General features: G+C 36.1%; 1 protein-coding gene across 4 annotated transcripts in view; it reads right to left on the bottom strand.

Annotated features, from left to right (window-relative positions):
- Positions 1-361: 361 nt before the first annotated feature.
- Positions 362-18884, bottom strand: part of Cd46 (CD46 molecule) — a 49874-nt gene continuing 31351 nt past the window's right edge. For 2 of the 4 annotated variants that reach the window (XM_055609254.1, XM_055609257.1), the window contains 4 exons: positions 14537-14578; positions 12398-12433; positions 11726-11786; positions 362-546 (listed from right to left, as the gene is read on the bottom strand). In XM_055609254.1, the coding sequence (XP_055465229.1) occupies positions 507-546; positions 11726-11786; positions 12398-12433; positions 14537-14578 (179 nt within the window). In that variant the 3' untranslated portion in view covers positions 362-506. Of the gene's footprint in view, positions 547-669; positions 754-11725; positions 11787-12397; positions 12434-14536; positions 14579-18884 lie in introns of all 4 variants that reach the window. The other 2 variants (XM_055609255.1, XM_055609256.1) reach the window with 2 other exon arrangements.

Below are 18884 nucleotides of genomic sequence, written 5' to 3'. Positions count from 1 at the left end.
CCCTGGGGAGGCTAATAGACAGCCTTAGGTGAGAAACACTGGCCTGGCTTTACTTGGTCTGGCTTACTTCATATCTACAAAGGCAGCAAGAATTACTTATACATAAAGAAAATTATGTCCTGTGACTTATACAAGTCAAGTTTTTAACTGCCAGACTTTGTTTTATGAGACCTATGAATGCATTACAGTGATATGAAAGTTAATCTCCTATTAGAAACATGTATGTAGACTCTTAAGGCAATAGAAGACTAAGACCCTGAGGGGTTAGAGCTTCACAGGGCATGTTGCACAGGCATTACCCTTGGAGATACATGGCAATGGAGAGGGTATTAGCGTTTCAGGTAATACTAGAGTGAGAGTGTGAAAGACACAGACGTGTTTAATGCACAGCCATTATGTGCATGAAAGTTTGAGGTATAAGGATAAGAGAATTGTAGAAGGTCTGGTGTCATCTTGGAAATGTGGCCTTCTTCCTGCAGATATGTCACTGCTCAGGACACAGGCACTCAGGTTTGGATGTTGAGAACCCTTGGTGAGCTGGAGGGGCTGAGATGTGAGAAGATGGTAGAGAGGTTAGACACAGATTGCATTTAGAAACACAGATTTGATTTACACTAGAAACACACACACACTATCACAAATGAAACTTCTGCAAATATATAACTTTACTTTTGGCAGACTTGAAGAGCCAGTTTTCAAAAATGGAACAGTAATGACTTCCACGCATAGGCTTCTCATGCTGCAGATATATTTCTGTAGTCAAAAGAACATTTTAAGTTCAAATACACCTGTTTCTCTGTCATTTAGACTGTTTAAAAAGCACACTTTTGCTCATATATTTATATAACTGACAAATTATTTGGTAAATATTTATACAGCCATGCTCACATATAAATACTAACATGAAAGTTTAATTTGAAGCAGAGTATGCTATAAAGGTAAATTTATTTAAAAAATAATTTTATTTATTATTTATTTATTTATTTATTTATTTATTTATTTATTTATTTTACTCAGCAATGAAAAATAAGGAAATCATGAAATTTGCAGGTAAATGGTGGGACCTGGAAAGGATCATTCTGAGTGAGTTGTCCCAGAAGCAAAAAGACACGCATAGTATATACTCACTCATATAAACATAGAATAAACCCACTAAAATCTGTACATCTAAACAAACTAAGCAAAAGAGAGGACCCTAACTAAAATGTTCAATCCCCATCCTGAAAGGCAAAGAGGATGGACATCAGAAGAAAAAGAAAATAGGAAGCAACCTCGGAACCTGCTACAGAGGGCCTCTGAAAGCCAGAAGAAAACAGGAAACAACCTTGGAACCTGCCACAGAGGGCCTCTGAAAGCCTCTGTAGTATAGACTGTCAAAGCAGATGCTGAGCCTGATGGATAACTGATGGGCAGAGTGAATGGAATTTTATGTAAATTAAGTTTAGAAACAGTAAGGCCTTTTCTTATTTTTAAACAATTAGGAAGTTCTTTTTCTTAACTTACTATCTTTTTGTCTGTTTTTTAAATGCTATGATTTTATACATAACAGCAGGTCAGGGTACAACTGATACTTTTTTAGAAGTATATGAAAATGAGTACGGACTTTAATTTTTCTTAATTCAGAGTTTCTGGATGGTTTTTTGTTTGTTTTTTAGTTCAAGCATTATCTTCCCCAAACTTGGGTGGGAGTGGTGTCACTCAGAGTGACTGCAGGTGTTTATACTCAAAACAGGGCTCACCTTCACCCAGCTTCAATTTGTATTCACAGCCTTTCCAAAGTGGTCCCTCTATGCTACTAAATTTAAAAGGTTAAACCTTGGACAGGGCAATTAATCAGGAGTGGCAGGTTTCTTCTTCCAAGCACTAGTTCCTTAGAGCCTAACTGGTTGGGGCCTGGTGGTAGCCAAGCTCTGTTCTACCTGAGTATGAACTGCTTCCAGAGCTCCTCTCAGTATAACTGACAGCAGGAGTGCCTTCAGACTTTTAAAAAGACTCCCTTTGGCAAAGGTGGCGTGCAGTGTCTGTTTTCTGCATTCTTGAAGTTCTTTGGGGAATTTATTCCTTACAAACAACTTAGCTCGGGTGGCTTGTTTAATAAAGTCATGAACAGCCAGAGTGGGCGATTGACATCTGGAATGTTACTCAAGAAAAAAAGTCTACAGTTGCACTTTGTAGATTCTTGTCACAGCCGTATAGCCTTTTACAGAAGCATGCAACTAGCTGTGAAATGTTAGTAGTATATCTTTGGCTGGTTATTGATGTTCAAAAAAGTTAAATACCAGACATCAAATTTGTAATTTACTTAAATTACTAAGGTTGTTAGGAAAAAGAATTTTACTAACATTTACATAGTTTTGCTACTAATATTCTTAGAGAGGTCTAAATTGTTTATATTCCCAATTTTGAGTGTTGTAGTGTTAATGGATATATATGTATGTAGATACATACTAAGGCTTTTCAGAACCAACCAAACAGAAAATAAATTTTAGATTGTTGAAAAGAGAAATCTTAAGAACCCTAACATAAAAATAATTAAATTTTACAAATAAAATGTAGGTTTATTTTTAAGACAAGTTCTTGCTTGCTTGCTTGCTTGCTTGCTTGCTTGCTATGTAGCCAGACTGACTTCAGACTCACCATTCTCCTACCCCTGGACTATAGGTGTGTGCCACCTGTTTGTTTGGAAACCCTGCTTGCTTCTGCACAAGTTGGAAGACCCCATCTGCTCTCCTTCCCTCAACCTGCCTGCAGGAGAAAACTCTGGGCAAACACTTCATCCCCCCTCATCTCTCTGTTTCAGGCAACCCACCCAGGAGTGCCTGCCCATCCCAGCTCCTAGCTGACATGTCATCACCCCTCACGAAAGATCTGTGAAATCCTGTTGCCTTAAGCCCAGGTGCATGATTTCCCTTGGGACCAGTGAACCCACTTGGGAGCAGCATCTAATAAACCTGCATTTATGTACATTTAATGTGGTCTAATCTGGCCTATATTGCATCAGCGGAAAACCTATTACCACCATGTTAGGTTGAAATGTAATGTCATTATAAATTATATTTCTGAGTTACACATTAGTATGAAATTAATAATTTCCCAATTTCAAGTGGGGTATTTACTTGCTTTTAAATATAACTTATAGTTAAAGGAAACCAGATACTTTTCTATATAAAATTTATACACATTTTAGATATGTCAATGGCAGCCAGCTACATTCAAGCCACAGTAAAATGTGGCCCAATAACTGCGTGTGAGACAGTGGAAACACTAACTTGCAATCTAGAGGCAAAAGATAAGTTGTTTCTACAGGTTCCTGGCACTGATGCAGCTTACCCTGCTGGTGAGCCTGAAATTGACTTTTTCTGGAAAGTGGTATGCTGAGCTCTAACCTCCGTTCCCACAAGACAAAGTAATAAGGGCAGCATCAAAACAGACATAACTACATGCAGAAATTAAATTCCAGAAACTTGCTTTGAAAATAGGTGTGTTTTTTTTTCTTGTGATGGGAATGGAATCCAGTTCCTTATACAGCACTCTACCACTGAGCTGTATTTTTCCAGACCAAAAGTAGACAATTTAAAAAAAATTCTAATCAAATATTTTTGGTTTGTAAACTGGAAAATATTTTAGTTGTTCATGTCTAACCAAAAAAAAAAAAAAAAAAAACTCTTCTATTCCCTCTAAAAGAAGAAATAAATCTTGTCTATACACAGTACTTAGTAAACATTTCCTTTGTTTCAATTTAGGACCAATGGGAAAGGTTAGGGAGGCATGCAGGCTTCTCTAGTCTCAGAGCTTTGTACCTGATGATGTCTGAGAGAAACAGTGATTCTAACAGTCCCCACTGTGACCCTTCACTTTTGAGTAGAAACAGATGCACTCCAGGCCCTGCCTTAGGAAACTGACTGCAACAATTTAACCCAAAACTTAGACCAGCCGGTTATTTACCAGTGTGCATGCATTCTTAGGGGATGCTGGCCAGTACAAAAGCCAACAAGGGTAACCTGTTGGTAGGTTATGATCCTGGCACTGTACTCAGAGCAGTTTCTTAAGATTGCTATGGTGACTTAATACTTGCCACTGAATTCTCTTAGTGGAATGTAGTGAAATCTTTTTTTTTTTTTTTTTTTTACTCAAAACTTAAGAAGAAATCCAACATTCAGGAAAGGCAAAAAGCAATGATCATGCATAGTTTGGTCCTAGCCCTCATATCAGGTAGTTTATAACAACCTGTAACTTCAGCTCCAGTGCATCCGAGGCCTCTGGCTTCCACAGGCACCTGTATTCACATGCATATACCCTGCTCCTCAGACACAGACACAAAAAGATAAAATAAATCTTTCCTAAAAAGCAATGGTAAGTTTGGAGTTGCATTTTATTTTTAAGAAGCTATTTTAGCAAGGAAAAAGTGAAACTGAATTTCTAACTAGTTTTTTAAATTAACTTTAGCAGTCACTATAAATGTTTACACACATCCCAAAGCTCAGCTCTGTACACTGCTTTCCTAGTTTTGTTTAGCCTGGGACGTTTTCGTTCAAGGAGACTCTAGAAAGTAGCTACCACTGGATAGACTAGCAGCCTCCCTTCTTGGCATGTTTTGTCTTTCCTCTTCCCTGTGATTAAAGGTAACAGCTTTTTTCAAGAAACTACCCTTCCCATGTGCCCCTGTGGCTTTTTCACCAAGATTTTATGGACTAGAGAAAGGTCTCGGGGTCCTGCCCTGACTCCTAACCCTGTAGCACAAATAGAGGAACACTTTTTCTTCTTTAGTTTTTAGACACCCTTACTAGGTGGCTCTTGCTCAATTCCATCTCAGGGTTCTTCTGTATATTGTAAACATCTGTATACATCTCAGCCTCCTGTATACTTATATTACAGGTGTGCACCACCATCCCTGGCATTTAAGAGAACACTTAATTCATTTTAATCCAAAGATAGACTAATGGATGGAATCAGAAACAACTGTAATTTTTCAAAAGCTGAGGCTATATATGTTTTTTTTTTAAAAAATAATATACCAAATATATTTTGATTCAGAGAAACAGCTAAATGCTTTTAGGGAATTAGTTTTAAGTTGGAGTTGAGTACACTTGTAAAATGTAAACTATACTTTTGTTCCTATAAAGGAACATTTTGTCCCCTGCTTGTACTTGAAATGGACTGCTTCTGTTGACTGCTTCCCTTCAGGCTCAAAAACACTCTTGTGTTTAGGTTTATAGCTGTTTCAGAAGTATAGGCAATCGGACTGCCGAGTGGAAACTGGGTCATAACTGTTTAAGACTACTTCACAACATAGTCTGTCCACGTACATTGTATTAAACTTGGAAAAAGAATATAAGACAACAAATAATTTGGTGAAAAAAACAGGAATTTAAGTTTACTCTTTTATCTTTCTTGCCAATATATTTGAACTCATGGAACTTGTACCTAATATCCATCAGCTGCTTTTCAAAACATTTTATTCTCTCATCTCAGGGAGTGGTAAACTTTACTTCTCTTCACATACTTCTCAGCTATGTGCCAAATAAAGGGAAAGAGGCCGAATAAAGTAACTTCAAAAGGAAGAATAGCATAGTATGGGGTTACTGAATGAAGCTGAGTTCTAGACTTACCAGCTGAGAGTTTAGGATTCTCACTCAAGCGCCTAACATTAACCCTGAAATTACACTTGACAGTGCCGTTCAGTGTTTACCTCTGAACCATCTGTTCAAAATAAATACTATAATAACCCTACAACATTTTGTAAGAAAAACAGTTCAGGTTTATATAATTTTAATATTGGAGGAAAACAGTATGTATTGTGTCTCTTATAATGTTGGGAATCAACTTTATGACAACTCAGGTATTTTGATACATTTTGGCTTTGCATTGAGTTTAGTTTTCATGATACACATTTTTTCTTTTCTTTTCCATTAGTTTTTCTTTATTTCATTCCTTCTTTTCTTTTTTTTCCTCTTTCTTTCTTTCCTTTCTTTTTGACAGGGTCTCATTACGTAGCTTTGGCTGGAACTCACTGTGTAGATCAAGCTGGCCTCAAAGTTAGATCTGCCTGCCTCTACCTCTTGAGTGCCGGGACTAAAGGAATGTGCAGGATGATCCCTATGTAACCTACAACATGTCTCTAAATTTTGTTACATGCTTTCTAAACAATTACACAATATTTTCGTATGTATTCTTTGTTACAAAAACATTGTACATTGTAGAACAATCTGTTGAATGATCAAAAGTTTAAGTAGAAAAAAATGCTGAACTAAATTGGATCGTTGGCTTTTTTGCACTATGTGTTGGTACTCCTCAGCTGTCTGTACTGACCAGTTTTTAAGCTGTATCATTTAAGCCCTAAACAACTTACAGATGACAAAATAATTAAATCAGTCAATTTAAGTTAAACCAAGTAATAAACATCACTAATGGAAAACAATGAAAATTACTGTTATGGATAATAAAGCACACAAAATATGCAAATAATACTTATGGAATAACTCTTACCTTTCCAGGGATGTAAGTAAAGAAAACCTTAGCTAAAGAAAATCATGCAAATATGAAAAAAAAGGTCCACGAGTGAAAATATTTAAATAAAAAGCAGCTGTTCAGAAGCACACAGACTTTTAAAGATGGAAATCAAACAGTATGTTGCTTCGAAGAGGAGGAAATTAGTAAAGAAAGGAGACTGGGAAGGAAAATGGAGAGAAGCAAGTGGACTGGACTTATTTAAGACCCATGTCGATGATCTAAATTTACTCTTTTGTTTATGTGATAGACCAGGCTTGACCTGATAGCAAGCCCCTGGAATCTGTGTATCTCTATCCCAAGTGCTGGGATTACAAGCATGTGCCACCACACCTGGCTTTCTATGTAGGTCTTCATGCTTGTGTGGCAAATAGTTCACAGATAAGCTACCCCCTCAGTCCAAATTCTATCCTTTTTGTTATAACTTAGAGTCAGTAACCCAAATCACAGAATACTTTTAACCTTTCGGCTATTTTTCACAAACTTAAATGATGCTAATACTCTGAAAAGTATTATTTGTACAATGTTTGTACTTCATGATGAGGGCCGGAGAAGAAGAATTATGCTCTCAAGTCATTACAAATATCTGTTTGCCTGAAAGCCTGCTTTTAAAACCATTCTTTAACAGCAATTCGAGAACATCTATGCCTTCTTTCAGTTATCCCCTAAATATAGAAAAGTAACCATACATTTTATATTCTTATATAAGAAGTTACGGATGCAATGTGATATTGTGAAATACAGTCTGTATTTCTATAGCCAACAACTTTTAATATCCTTAGACTCTTCAAAGAGATGTGTGTGTGTGTGTGTGTGTGTGTGTGTGTGTGTGTGTGTGTGTGCGCGCGCGCGCCAATGAACTGACTCATGGCTGGAACCTCTCAGAAGCTTCAGAAAAGGTCTAGACAGTACTTGAGGGTTCAAACTCACCCCTACTGCCCAGCCTCCCAAGAAGGGGAAGGTCTGAAGCCTAAATGATATAATTAATCATGATTATTAAAAAAAGAAAAAGGCAGAAAGGATTGGGATTGGAGATTCCAGGCAGATGGACAAAAGAAGGTTCCTGGGTGTAGTTCCCCCACAGGCATGGAGTTTTCTTACTCTTTCTATGACATACATCTTTTTCTCTACAGTTCAAACCAGTTTGAGTTCTTTTTTTTTAATTAAATTTTTATTTTTTTATATTAACTACAGTTTATCCAGTTTGAGTTCTGAGTCATTCTAGCAGATTGAATAAGAGGTGTGGGGACCTTAACTTATAGTTGGTGGGTCAAAAGCACAGGTAAAATAAAATCTGAAAGAGAGTTGTGGAGGTCTACCTAAGCAATCTGAATTGAAGGAAATGAAGGACAGCAACTGGTGTCAGCTGCAGATCAGACTGATTTTTAACTGTGTGTGGAAAATCTACACACTTTCTCATAGCAGTCTTCTGTGTTGTCAAGTGAGATTAGAGGAGAAAATAGATTTCTTTATTCCTGTTAACTCAGAGGAAATGAAAGCTACCTTGAGGGGAAAGATTAAGGACATTAAGCACTATTAAGAAAATAGCACAAAAAGTTTAAATAAAATAAAGACCACCGTTAACACACTCTTGAAAAAGATACACAGAGATAAAAAGAGATCTCACAGGGGCTGGAGAGATGGCTGAGAGATAAAGCACTTGTTCTTGTAGAGGACCTAGGTCCAATCCCTCTACCCATATGGTAGCTTACAACTGGCTGTAACTCCAGGTCCAGGGGAACTGGTGCCCTTCTCTAGCCTCCTTGTGCACCAGGCACATACATTTACATACATGTAGACAAGACAAAACGCTTCTACACATAAAAAGCAAACAAGTCTTTAAAAAAATGGCCAGGTATAGTGTATAGTGGTGCATGCCTTTAATCCCAGCACTTGGGTGGCAGAGGCAGTTGGATATCTGTGAGTCTGAGGCAAGCCTGGTTTTCAAAGTGAGTTTGAAGATAGACGAGCTACATAGTGAGACACTGTCTCAAACAAACAAACAAACAAAAACAAGGAAGGAAGAGGGGAAGAAAAGTGGAAAAGTAAAAAGAAAAAGAAAGACTTAATGACCTCAAATATTAGAAAAGAAATGAAAAAGACAGTGAGCTTGACAGTGTTTTTTTAAAGTTCAACAACATGGGGCCATGGATAATATTATTCAGTGGACCAAACAGCACCCTTGGGAGTGCATTAGCCAGTAGGTCTCAGACCTATCTTAGACCAAAGGATCAGGAGATTTCCAGTTGATTCATGGCTCTACAAAGATGTTAAAGAAGAAATGCTTTTCTCGGTCCTTGGTATATTACCACTAGAGAGGCAAGTCAGGAGGATCATCACAAATTTGAGGCTAGCTAGGGTACATAGTGGATATTCTCTGAAACAAACAACAGAAATCCCCCAGACCTCTGTATATGGACTTCAGTGTTCTGAAGCCAAGCATTCTGAAAATTATATTACTTTGTGTGTGTGTGTGCTGCAGATTGACTCAGTGCCTTGTGCATAATAAGCATGGGGAAAACCTAACTTTTAACTTAACCATCATATGTTACATTGGCTTCTTGTCATTAAACAGGGAAAATTATATCCTAAAAGACTATCAATACAATTTATATTTTAGCTCAGTGGCAATTAAGAGGCAATTAACTACCTCCCACACCATTCTTGTCTAAAGTCGTGCTACTCTACAGTGACTACATTGCACTGTTTGAAGACAAATTATCTTCCAAAATATCTTTAGATATTTAATTTTTTGTTAGACTACTGTGGTGTTACATATGAACAAGAAGAATTGCAAAACAAATTATTTTTAGATTTTCAAGTCATTATTGAACCTTTAATTTGTGAGGGCAATAATCAGATAATTGTTTAGATTTAAAAGACCCATTAACTGGTATCTGTACCATCTGTATAGTATATTAATATTTTTAGGGATCAATCATGAATTTTTATGGAGTTGTTATAAACAACAGTAAAAATGGTAATGAAAAGCTACTTTATTTTATTTTCTTTGGAAGTTATTTTTAGACAGACCTTTTATAATAATAAAACCACTGATACTATTCCCTACTGACATTTTTAATACATGTAGTTTAAAAATATAACCAATAGATAAATCAAATGTTATTATTACATGTTCCATAAATACAAGATTTGAGATTCAAATAAAGGAATTGCAGGTATTTAAAATATATAATAAAGTAACATTTAAAAGCTTCAAAATGTATTTGCTATGTCTAGCTTTAACTCTGTCATAGTCCCCTCCCCCCTTTTTTTGGCTGTGGGTAAGTGAATAAAAATGTGATTGAAAGAGAAAATGTAAAGGTCCATTGCTTCAATATGGCTATACTAATGGTATAGAAGATCATTAAAATGTATAGAGTTTGGGACTGGTCAAGTGTTTGAATGGCTTCCTCAATCTAGCTGTGTGATGTTTTTATTTAAGTAAATTAGAATTAAGTGACTATATAAAAAGATTGAACTTTTTAAAATTGAAGAATATACTTCTATTGTATAGCCCAAACCTGATGATTAATTTAAAAGGAAACATGAAACAAGGGTCTTATATTTATTAGGGATGATTTCAGAGCTACTTTAAAGTGACAAGAAAACAAATGAAATTAGCTAAATCTTATGAGAAACTTCAAAGCACTAATCTGATCTGTGTTCTAAGATTTATTCCAAATCTTCTATTATATGAAAATTTGCCACATTTAATTGTGCAACTTTTTGTTAAGTTTTAGATTTTCTGTTTTTAAAATTTTTTATTTTTTTATATTTTATATTATATTATATATTCAGCCCCCTCCGTCATTCCCTCCTAATCCCACCCTCCCTCATCTTCTCCCATGCCCTTCCCAAAGTCCACTAAGAGGGGAGGCGCTCCTCCCCCTCCATCTGACCCTAGCCTATCAAGTCTCATCAGGACTGGCTGCATTGTCTTCCTCTGTGGCCTGGTAAGGTTGCTCCCCGCTCAGGGAGAGGTGATCAAAGAGCCAGCCACTGAGTTCATGTCAGAGACAGACCCTGTTCCTCTTACTAGGGTACCCACTTGGATACTGAGCTGACATGGGCTACATCTGTTCTAGGTTATCTCCATGCATGGTCCTTGGTTGGAGTATCAGTCTCAAAAAATTTTGCAACTTTTACTCCCTATTTTTTACCTATGGACACAACATTATGAATACCTCCGTCTCTTCTAAATACCTACTTCTTTTCTTACTTATAATTTTTCTTGTTTTAATCCCCCTTTGTTTTCATCTTTATACAAATAGAACACAGATAAAAGATAATAGAGTTCCCTGTGAATTTTAGCCTTTCAGCTACTTCTAAGTCATTAATGAATGAGTTAGTAGTTTTAAAAAATTAGGAGATCAGAATGGAGAAATCAAATGGTGATGGTCTTAATCACCCTGGTTAACATTAATAAATAACTCTAAATTATAAAAAAAAAAAAAATCAGGCACCTAAATAGCATCTTACCACTAGCCAAGTTAGACAAGTGTAAGCTTTATCATAAAAATTCCTGTGACTATAAACTGAAATATTTCAAATTTAATTTTGGCTGCTTTTGAACTTAGAAAATAGGGCAGGGAAAGCTTCATAATGACCTTGCTTCACTAGGCAACTTAAACTTTAAATTTCATAGAAAAAGGGTTTTTTTTGTATTTTTTTATTATTGTTTATTATTATTAGTTACATTTTATTAACTCTGTATCCCAGCTGTATCCCGCTCCCTTATTACCTCCCAACCCCACCCTCCGTCCCTCAGCTTCTCCCTGACCCTTTCCAAGTCCACGGATTGGGGAAGACCTCCTCCCCTTTCGTCTGGCCCTGTTTTATCAGGTATCTTCAGGACTGGCTGCAAAGTCCTCCTCTGTGGCCTAGCAGGACTGCTCCTCCTTTGGGGGGTGGGGAGGTCAAAGAGCCTGCCATTGAGTTCCTGTCAGAGATAGTCGCTGTTCCCCTTACTATGGGAAACCAATTAGTTATTGAGCTACCATGAGCTTTGTCCAAGCAAAGGTTCTAGGTTTTATAGCTGCTAAACAAGCAACTTCATGCAGATCCCTATGCTGCAATGATGTTAAAAGTAGCTGATGATGTTTTAGCAAAGAAATGCAATTTGTAGGACACATTACCATAGGCATACTTTAAAAACAAGGGTGCTCAAGGCAAAGGACAAATCAGTTGCACCCAATTAACAACTTAAAATACTTACCCTTTATTCCTGTACTCAAGATATCGGAGTATAATGAGACAAATTACAACAAATCCAACAACTACAAGAAAATAGAAATAAATACTATGTAACTCTGAGAAAGATTGCCAAGACTCAAAATCTAAGCAGAAGAAATAAATCACTTATATTTCAGTGGTAAGCAGTTATGCATTATGTTACATCTGCACTCCTTTTGTTTTGCTTTTTATTTTTTTGAGACGGGGATTCTCTGTGCAGCCTTGGCTGTCTAAGAACTCTCCAAGGCTGGCCTTGAAATCACAGAGATCTGCCTTTCTATGCCTCTGGAGCGCTGGGATTAAGACGTTCGCCATCATGCCCAGCTCTCCATCTTTATTCTCTAAATGTAATTCCCTGGAATCACAGACCATGTAAGCGAGGAGATCTCTCGCTTAATTAAAAAAAAAATCATCAAAAGCATAATCAGGATGCTTCATAGTACGTCATCTTAAGAAAGCATGCATTGCTTACAGGCTACTTCTAAGTAGAAACAGTTTGTAAAATAATATGTTAACAAATGATAACACATAAAAAACAAGGTTTTTCTATGTTAGTTAATTTCAAGTTTAAAAACTATACAAGCCAAGAAACTTTTTTTTAAATGTACTGCTTTACAGTAACAAATTTAAGCAGTGAAAAATTTCTGATACTTACTTGAAGTAATAATAATCAGAGCAATAATCCATGCATCTAACAAAAAAAAAGAGCCAAGCATATAGAAGTCTCTAGATTAGTTTAGATAATCTATACTTAAGAGAATAATAAAAGTTAATTTATCTAATTTGAACACAATCAGTATATACCCAAGACATCTTAATCACAGAATACTTGTAGGCCCATTTCCAGATTTTGTGTCCAACATGTAAAATTCAATTTTCAGTGTTATTGCTTTTCTTACAACATCAGCTTATTTAGTAATGATTACAGAACAATTATAATTCACTGAATAGAGGAAAATCATTACTCAATATATGATCTTCTTATATTTGGTTTAGTTCAGTATGCAATCTATAATTTGTTATAATTTTTAAAAAGAAGTCCATCTTTCCCAAAAAGTAGATCTGTAGAATGTTATAAATAAGTTTCAATCAATTAATTAAACAGATGCTATTTGCAATTCTTTACAAATAATATTCTACCTTATGAGGGCCCTGTCATCCCTATGCTCTCACAACCCCACCCTCACCCTTAAATGAAGAGATAGTCCTAAATACCAAAGACCTTCCCTTCTCAAAGTGTAACCTCAGAGATGGCTATACAGCTCAGTAGCAGAAGCACTTATGTGACATGCTCAAAAACTACCTACTGCATTGCTAAGTTATGCAGAGGAATTTAAACAAGCATAGTTGACTAACTAACTGGGTCTGCTGGTTTTCTTTCTCTTGATGACATAAAAATACTCTGGTCAAAAGCAACATAGGGAAGGAAAAAATTTGTCTGGGTTATCATTCACTCAGGTAAGTCACAGTAAGAATTCAAGGCAGAACTTGAAGGCAGGCCTGTTGGCTATTCCACACAACATTACCTTTAACCAGGAAACTCACAGCTGAGAGAACACAGCAGAAACCCTGAAGGAAGGCTATTGATGGCTTGATAGTAGGTTCATGCTTAGCTAGCTTTCTTTTTGTTTTGTTTTATTGGTTAGTTGGTTGGTTTTTGAGACAGAGTCTCTTTTTGTAGTCTACGTTGTCCTGGAACTAGCTCTGTAGATCAGGCTGGCCTCAAACTCACAGAGATTCAGCTGCTTCTACCTCCAGAATGCTGGGATTAAAAGGCTTGCACAACCACTGCCCAGCTTTAGCTAGCTTTCTTATACAGTGCAGAACTACCTGTTCAGAGCTGTCCACAGATCTCCTACATAACTCAACAATCAAGACAACCCCCTTTTCCCATGCCCACAAGCCAATCTGATCTAGGCAATCCCTACAGTGACCGTGCCTTTTCAGGTGACTATAGGCTGTAGCAAATTAACAATTAATGCTAATTAGGTCTACCAGAGAACATTAAATTCTACAAAATCTTAAAGTTTGAAAGTATTTATATCTACTGAAGTATTTGCTTCTAAAGTCCATAATTTTCATTAAATTGGTATGAATGAAGTCTTGGTCTTAATTCTGCTCTTCGTGGTTATCATATGTTTAACAGTTTAAGAAGCACTGGGTTTGTTGACACAGTGACACATAGTGACTACAGAATTTGAAGCTAAATTATATATAGACAGTTCTCAAACTGTAATGGTTTGACTGAATGATTTCACTCTACATTTGGTATGACACTAATGTATATTCAGCAGAAACCAGTGTTGAACTTTGAATTTTGACTTTTGCCTGGGTTAGCAATATAACATAAGGCTTAGATCTTAGGTAGCGAATCTTATCTTAGATCTTAGGCAGCAGAGGCAAGCCACATTTCCTACACAAGCAGGATCACATGAGTGAAACCAGAACCCTGACTATGTTACCATCTCTAATAATCTTCAGGCAGACATGCTAAGTGCATTTTCAACTTAGGAATTCAATTTACCATGGTTGTGTTTTATGTACTTTAACCTCAGCCTATAAAATTTCCTACACTAAGACCCATCTATGAAATTGTACTTACCTACATATTACTCTGCATAATAGTACTTACATTTGTCATGGTGTTAGCCCAAAATAAGTAATCCTAAATGTCAACTATCACTACTAACAAGATATGCTGCTTCTTTAACTGCCAGTAACTGAAATGTATGATATTTCCATGTAAACTCCTAAGGTCTCATACTTCAGGGGTATAAATAACTGAAATAATAACCTAATTCTTTGCCAAATATTCCTTCACGAGGATTAGGATATCCTAGGGAAAAAAAGAGAAAGAGATACAGATTAAGCAAAATAAAACAAAAAAAAAATGAATCCTTTAAATTTCCAAGCTTATTTTTCACCCATGTATAAAAACTCCTATACTTTCATTTTCTTATATAGCACATTAATATTTTTTATTTTGAATAGCATCAGTAAATCCTAGTTTCATGTTTTTACTATTAGCTTTCTTTCCACTAACATTCCATATAGTAATATTATATAGTAACATACACAGTTTCTTTTTAGTATATTCTCAAAATTTGTCTGTAAATGTCATGAGATTCTAATTAAAACTGAAGACACTGAACAAGCTCAATAAATACTTTAGTTGTCAATCTGAAATGGCAGGAAAAATTTTTTTCAACAACAAAATGCCACATCAAAATAAGCCACAGTTAATGTCAATAATGAAAGACTGAAAACTCTTCCTCTAAAATCAGGAACAAGATAGGGTACCCATGTTTGCCACTTACAGTCAACATGGTGTTGGAATTTAACCAAAGCTAAGAAAGGAAGACGTAAAAATATGTTTGAAAATGATGTGATCTTTGTTTTCCGTGTTGTTGAGGTTAAATCCAGGCCTAAACATGCTAGGCTATCACTCTACTACTAGTTTGCTGCATCCAGCCACAGGATGGTATGTAGACAGTCATCCACAAAAGCCTATTTGAACTAATGAGGTTAGCAAAGTCACAGGATATAAAATCAACATACAAAGAACTATGAATACTTTAAAAAGAAAATTATGACAACTCTATTTGAAATAGCATTTGCAAGGTAAAATACTAAGAATAACCACAAAGCAGTAAAAGACAGGAAATCTAAAAAACTTTGCTGTAAAAGATTAAAAAAAAAATAAGAGCTCATGTGTTAAATGAAGACTTGGCACTCAACTGATGGACCCGGTCATTGAAAAATGGTAGTATTTTGAAGGCTCTGATTAAAGTAATAGAATCCACTGATAGATCTCTAATTTTATGGCAGCATTAGTAAGGGGGCCCTGCTGGGGGAGATGTACATGCCTCTGAAGATTATACATGGTCTGTTTCTCTCTGATCTCTCACTGCTAGAAGATAAGGCTCCTATGCCACACACTCCTACCTCCAGATGTTCCGCCTCACCACTGCCTACAGCAGTGCCTACAGCAGTGGTGTTAGCAGAATATATGCCAAACTTTGAAACAGTGAAAATAAATCTTCTTTCCTTTCTTTTTTCCTTTCATATTATTTGTCTCCATCTTTTTATTTCTTCAATGTTTTTCTTCAGAGACTTGAAGTTCTTGTCATACAGGTCTTTGACTTGCTTGGTTAGAGTTACACCAAGATACTTTATATTACTTGTGGCTATTGTGAAGGGTATCATTTCCCTAATTTCTTTCTCAGCCTGTTTGTCCTTTATATACAGGAGGGCTACTTTTTTTTTTTTTTTTTTTAGTTAATTTTTTATCCAGCCACTTTGTTGAAGGTGTTTATTAGCTGCAGGAATTCTCTGGTAGAATTTTTGGAGTCATTCATGTATACTATCATATCATCTGTGAATAGCAATATTTTGACTTCTTCCTTTCCAAATTGTATCCCATTGATTTCCTTTAATTATCTTCTTGCTCTAACTAGGACTTTAAGTACTATATTGAAGAGATACGGAGAGAGGTGGGCAGCCTTGTCTCATCCCTGATTTTAGTGAAATTGCTTTAAGTTTCTATTTAATTTGATGTTGGCTATAAGCTTGCTGTATATTCCCTTTATTGTTTTTAAGTATATGCCTGCTAACCCTGATCTTTCCAAGACTTTTAACCTGAAGGAGCGTTGGATTTTGTCAAAGGCTTTTTCAGCATCTAATGCGATGATCATGTGTTTTGTGGTTTGTTTGTTTGGGTTATTTATATGGTACCTTACACTGATGGATTTTTGTATATTGAACCACTCCTGCATCCCTTGAATGAAGCCTTCTTAATCATGGTGGATGCTGTTTTTGATGTGTTCTTGGATTTAGTTTGCCAGTGCTTTATTGAATATTTTTACATCAATGTTCATAAGGGATATTGGTCTGAAATTCTCTTTCTGTGTTGGATCTTTGTATGGTTTAGGTATCAGGGTGACTGTGACAAAGAATGAGTTTGGCAATGTTCCTTCTGTTTCTTTTTTGTGGAGTAGTTCAAGAAATATTAGTATTATCTCTTCTTTGATAGTCTTTTGTTTTTATGACTGTGTCCTTTGCTTTACAGAAGCTTTTCAGTTTCATGAGGTCCCATTTACTGATTGTTGCTCTTAGAGCCTGTGCTGTTGGTGTTCTGTTCAGGAAGTTATCTCCTGTACCAATGAGTTCTAGGGTCTTCCCCACTTTTTCTTCTAACCGATTTAATGTGTCTGGTTTTATGTTGAGGTCTTTGATCCACTTGGACTTTAGTTTTGTGCAGGGTGATAAGTATGGATCTATTTTCATTTTTCTACATGTAGACATCCAGTTAGACCAGCACCATTTGTTGAAGATGCTATCTTTTTTCCATTGTATAGTTTTGGCATCTTTGTCAAAGATCAGGTGTCCATAAGTGTGTGGGTTTATTTCTGGGTCTTCTGTTTGGTTCCATTGATCCACCATTCTGTTTCTATGCCAGTATCATTCAGTTTTTATAACTGTTGCTCTATAGTACAGCTTGAGATCAGGGATGGAGATACCTCCAGAAGATCTTTTATTGTAGAGGATTGTTTTAGCAATTCTGGGTTTCTTGTTATTCCATATAAAATTGAGAATTTTTCTTTCAAGGTCTGTAAAGAATTGTGTTGGTAATTTGATGGGAATTGCATTGAATCTGTAGATTGCTTTTGGTAAGATGGCCATTTTTACAATGTTAATCCTGCCAAGCCATGAGCATGGGAGATCTTTCCATCTTCTGATATCATTTCCTAATTCTTTCTTCAGAGACTTGAAATTTTTTTCATACAAGTCTTTGACTTGCTTGGTTAGGGTTACACCAAGGTACTTTATGTCATTTGTGGCTATAGTGAAGGGTGTTGTTTCCCTAATTTCTTTCTCAGCCCTTTTGTCTTTTGTATACAGGAAGTCTACTGATTTTTTTGAATTAATTTTGTATCCGGCCACTTTGCTGAAGGTGTTTATCAGCTGTAGGAGTTCCCTGGTAGAATTTTTTGGGGTCACTCAAGTATACTCTCATATCATCTGCAAATAGTGATAATTTGACTTCTTCCTTTCCAATTTGTATCCCCTTGATCTCCTTCGACTGTCTTATTGCTCTAGCAAGGACTTCCAGAACAATGTTGAAGAGATATGGAGAGAGTGGGAAGCCTTGCCTTGTCCCTGATTTCAGTGGGATTTCTTTAAGTTTCTCTCCGTTTAGTTTGATGTTGGCTGTAGGCTTGCTGTATATTGCCTTTACTATGTTTAGATATGTGCCTTGTATCCCTAATCTCTCTAAGACTTTAAACATGAATGGATGTTGGATTTTGTCAAATGCTTTTTCAGCATCTAAGGAGATTATCATGTGTTTTTTTTTCTTTCAGTTTGTTAATATGGTGGTTCACATTGATGGATTTCCGTATATTGAACCACCCCTGCATACCTGGGATGAAGCCTACTTGGTCATAGTGGATGATATCTTTGATGTGTTCTTATTTTGTTGAGTATTTTTTAATTTTTATTTAATTTTATTTTTAATTACACTTTATTTACTTTGTATCCCCCCTCTAGTTCCCTCCCTCCTTCCCTTCCAATCCCTCCCTTCCTCCTCTTTCTCCATGCATGCCCCTTTTGTTGAGTATTTTTGCATCAATGTTCATAAGGGAGATTGGCCTGAAATTCTCTTTCTTTGTTGGATCTTTGTATGGTTTAGGTATCAGGGTGACTGTGACATTAAAGAATGAGTTTGGCAATGTTCCTTCTGTTTCTTTTATGTGGAGTAGTTCAAGAAATATTAGTATTATCTCTTCTTTGATAGTCTTCTTTGATAAAATTCTGCACTGAAACCATCTGGCCCTGGGCTTTCTGGTTTTAGGTTAGTTTTTGTTTTTTGTTGGAAAGCTTTTAATGAATATTTCTATTTCATTATTGGCTATGGGACTATTTAACTTGTTTACCTGATTTTATTTAACTTTGGTAAGTGGAATACATCAAAAAAATTTGTCCATTTCATTTAGATTTTCCAGATCTCCCATGCTCATGGATCAGTAGAATTAACACAGTAAAAATGGCCATCTTACCAAAAGCAATCTACAGATTCAAGGCAATTCCCATCAAAATATCAATGCAATTCTTTACAGACCTTAAAAGAACAGTTCTCAATT

This window comes from Psammomys obesus, unplaced genomic scaffold (assembly GCF_907164565.1).
Source record: "Psammomys obesus unplaced genomic scaffold, mPsaObe1.curated_primary_1811, whole genome shotgun sequence".
NCBI lineage: Eukaryota > Metazoa > Chordata > Mammalia > Rodentia > Muridae > Psammomys > Psammomys obesus.
The sequence above is the reverse complement of the archived record's forward strand: the minus strand, read 5'-3'. Positions and strand labels throughout refer to the sequence as shown.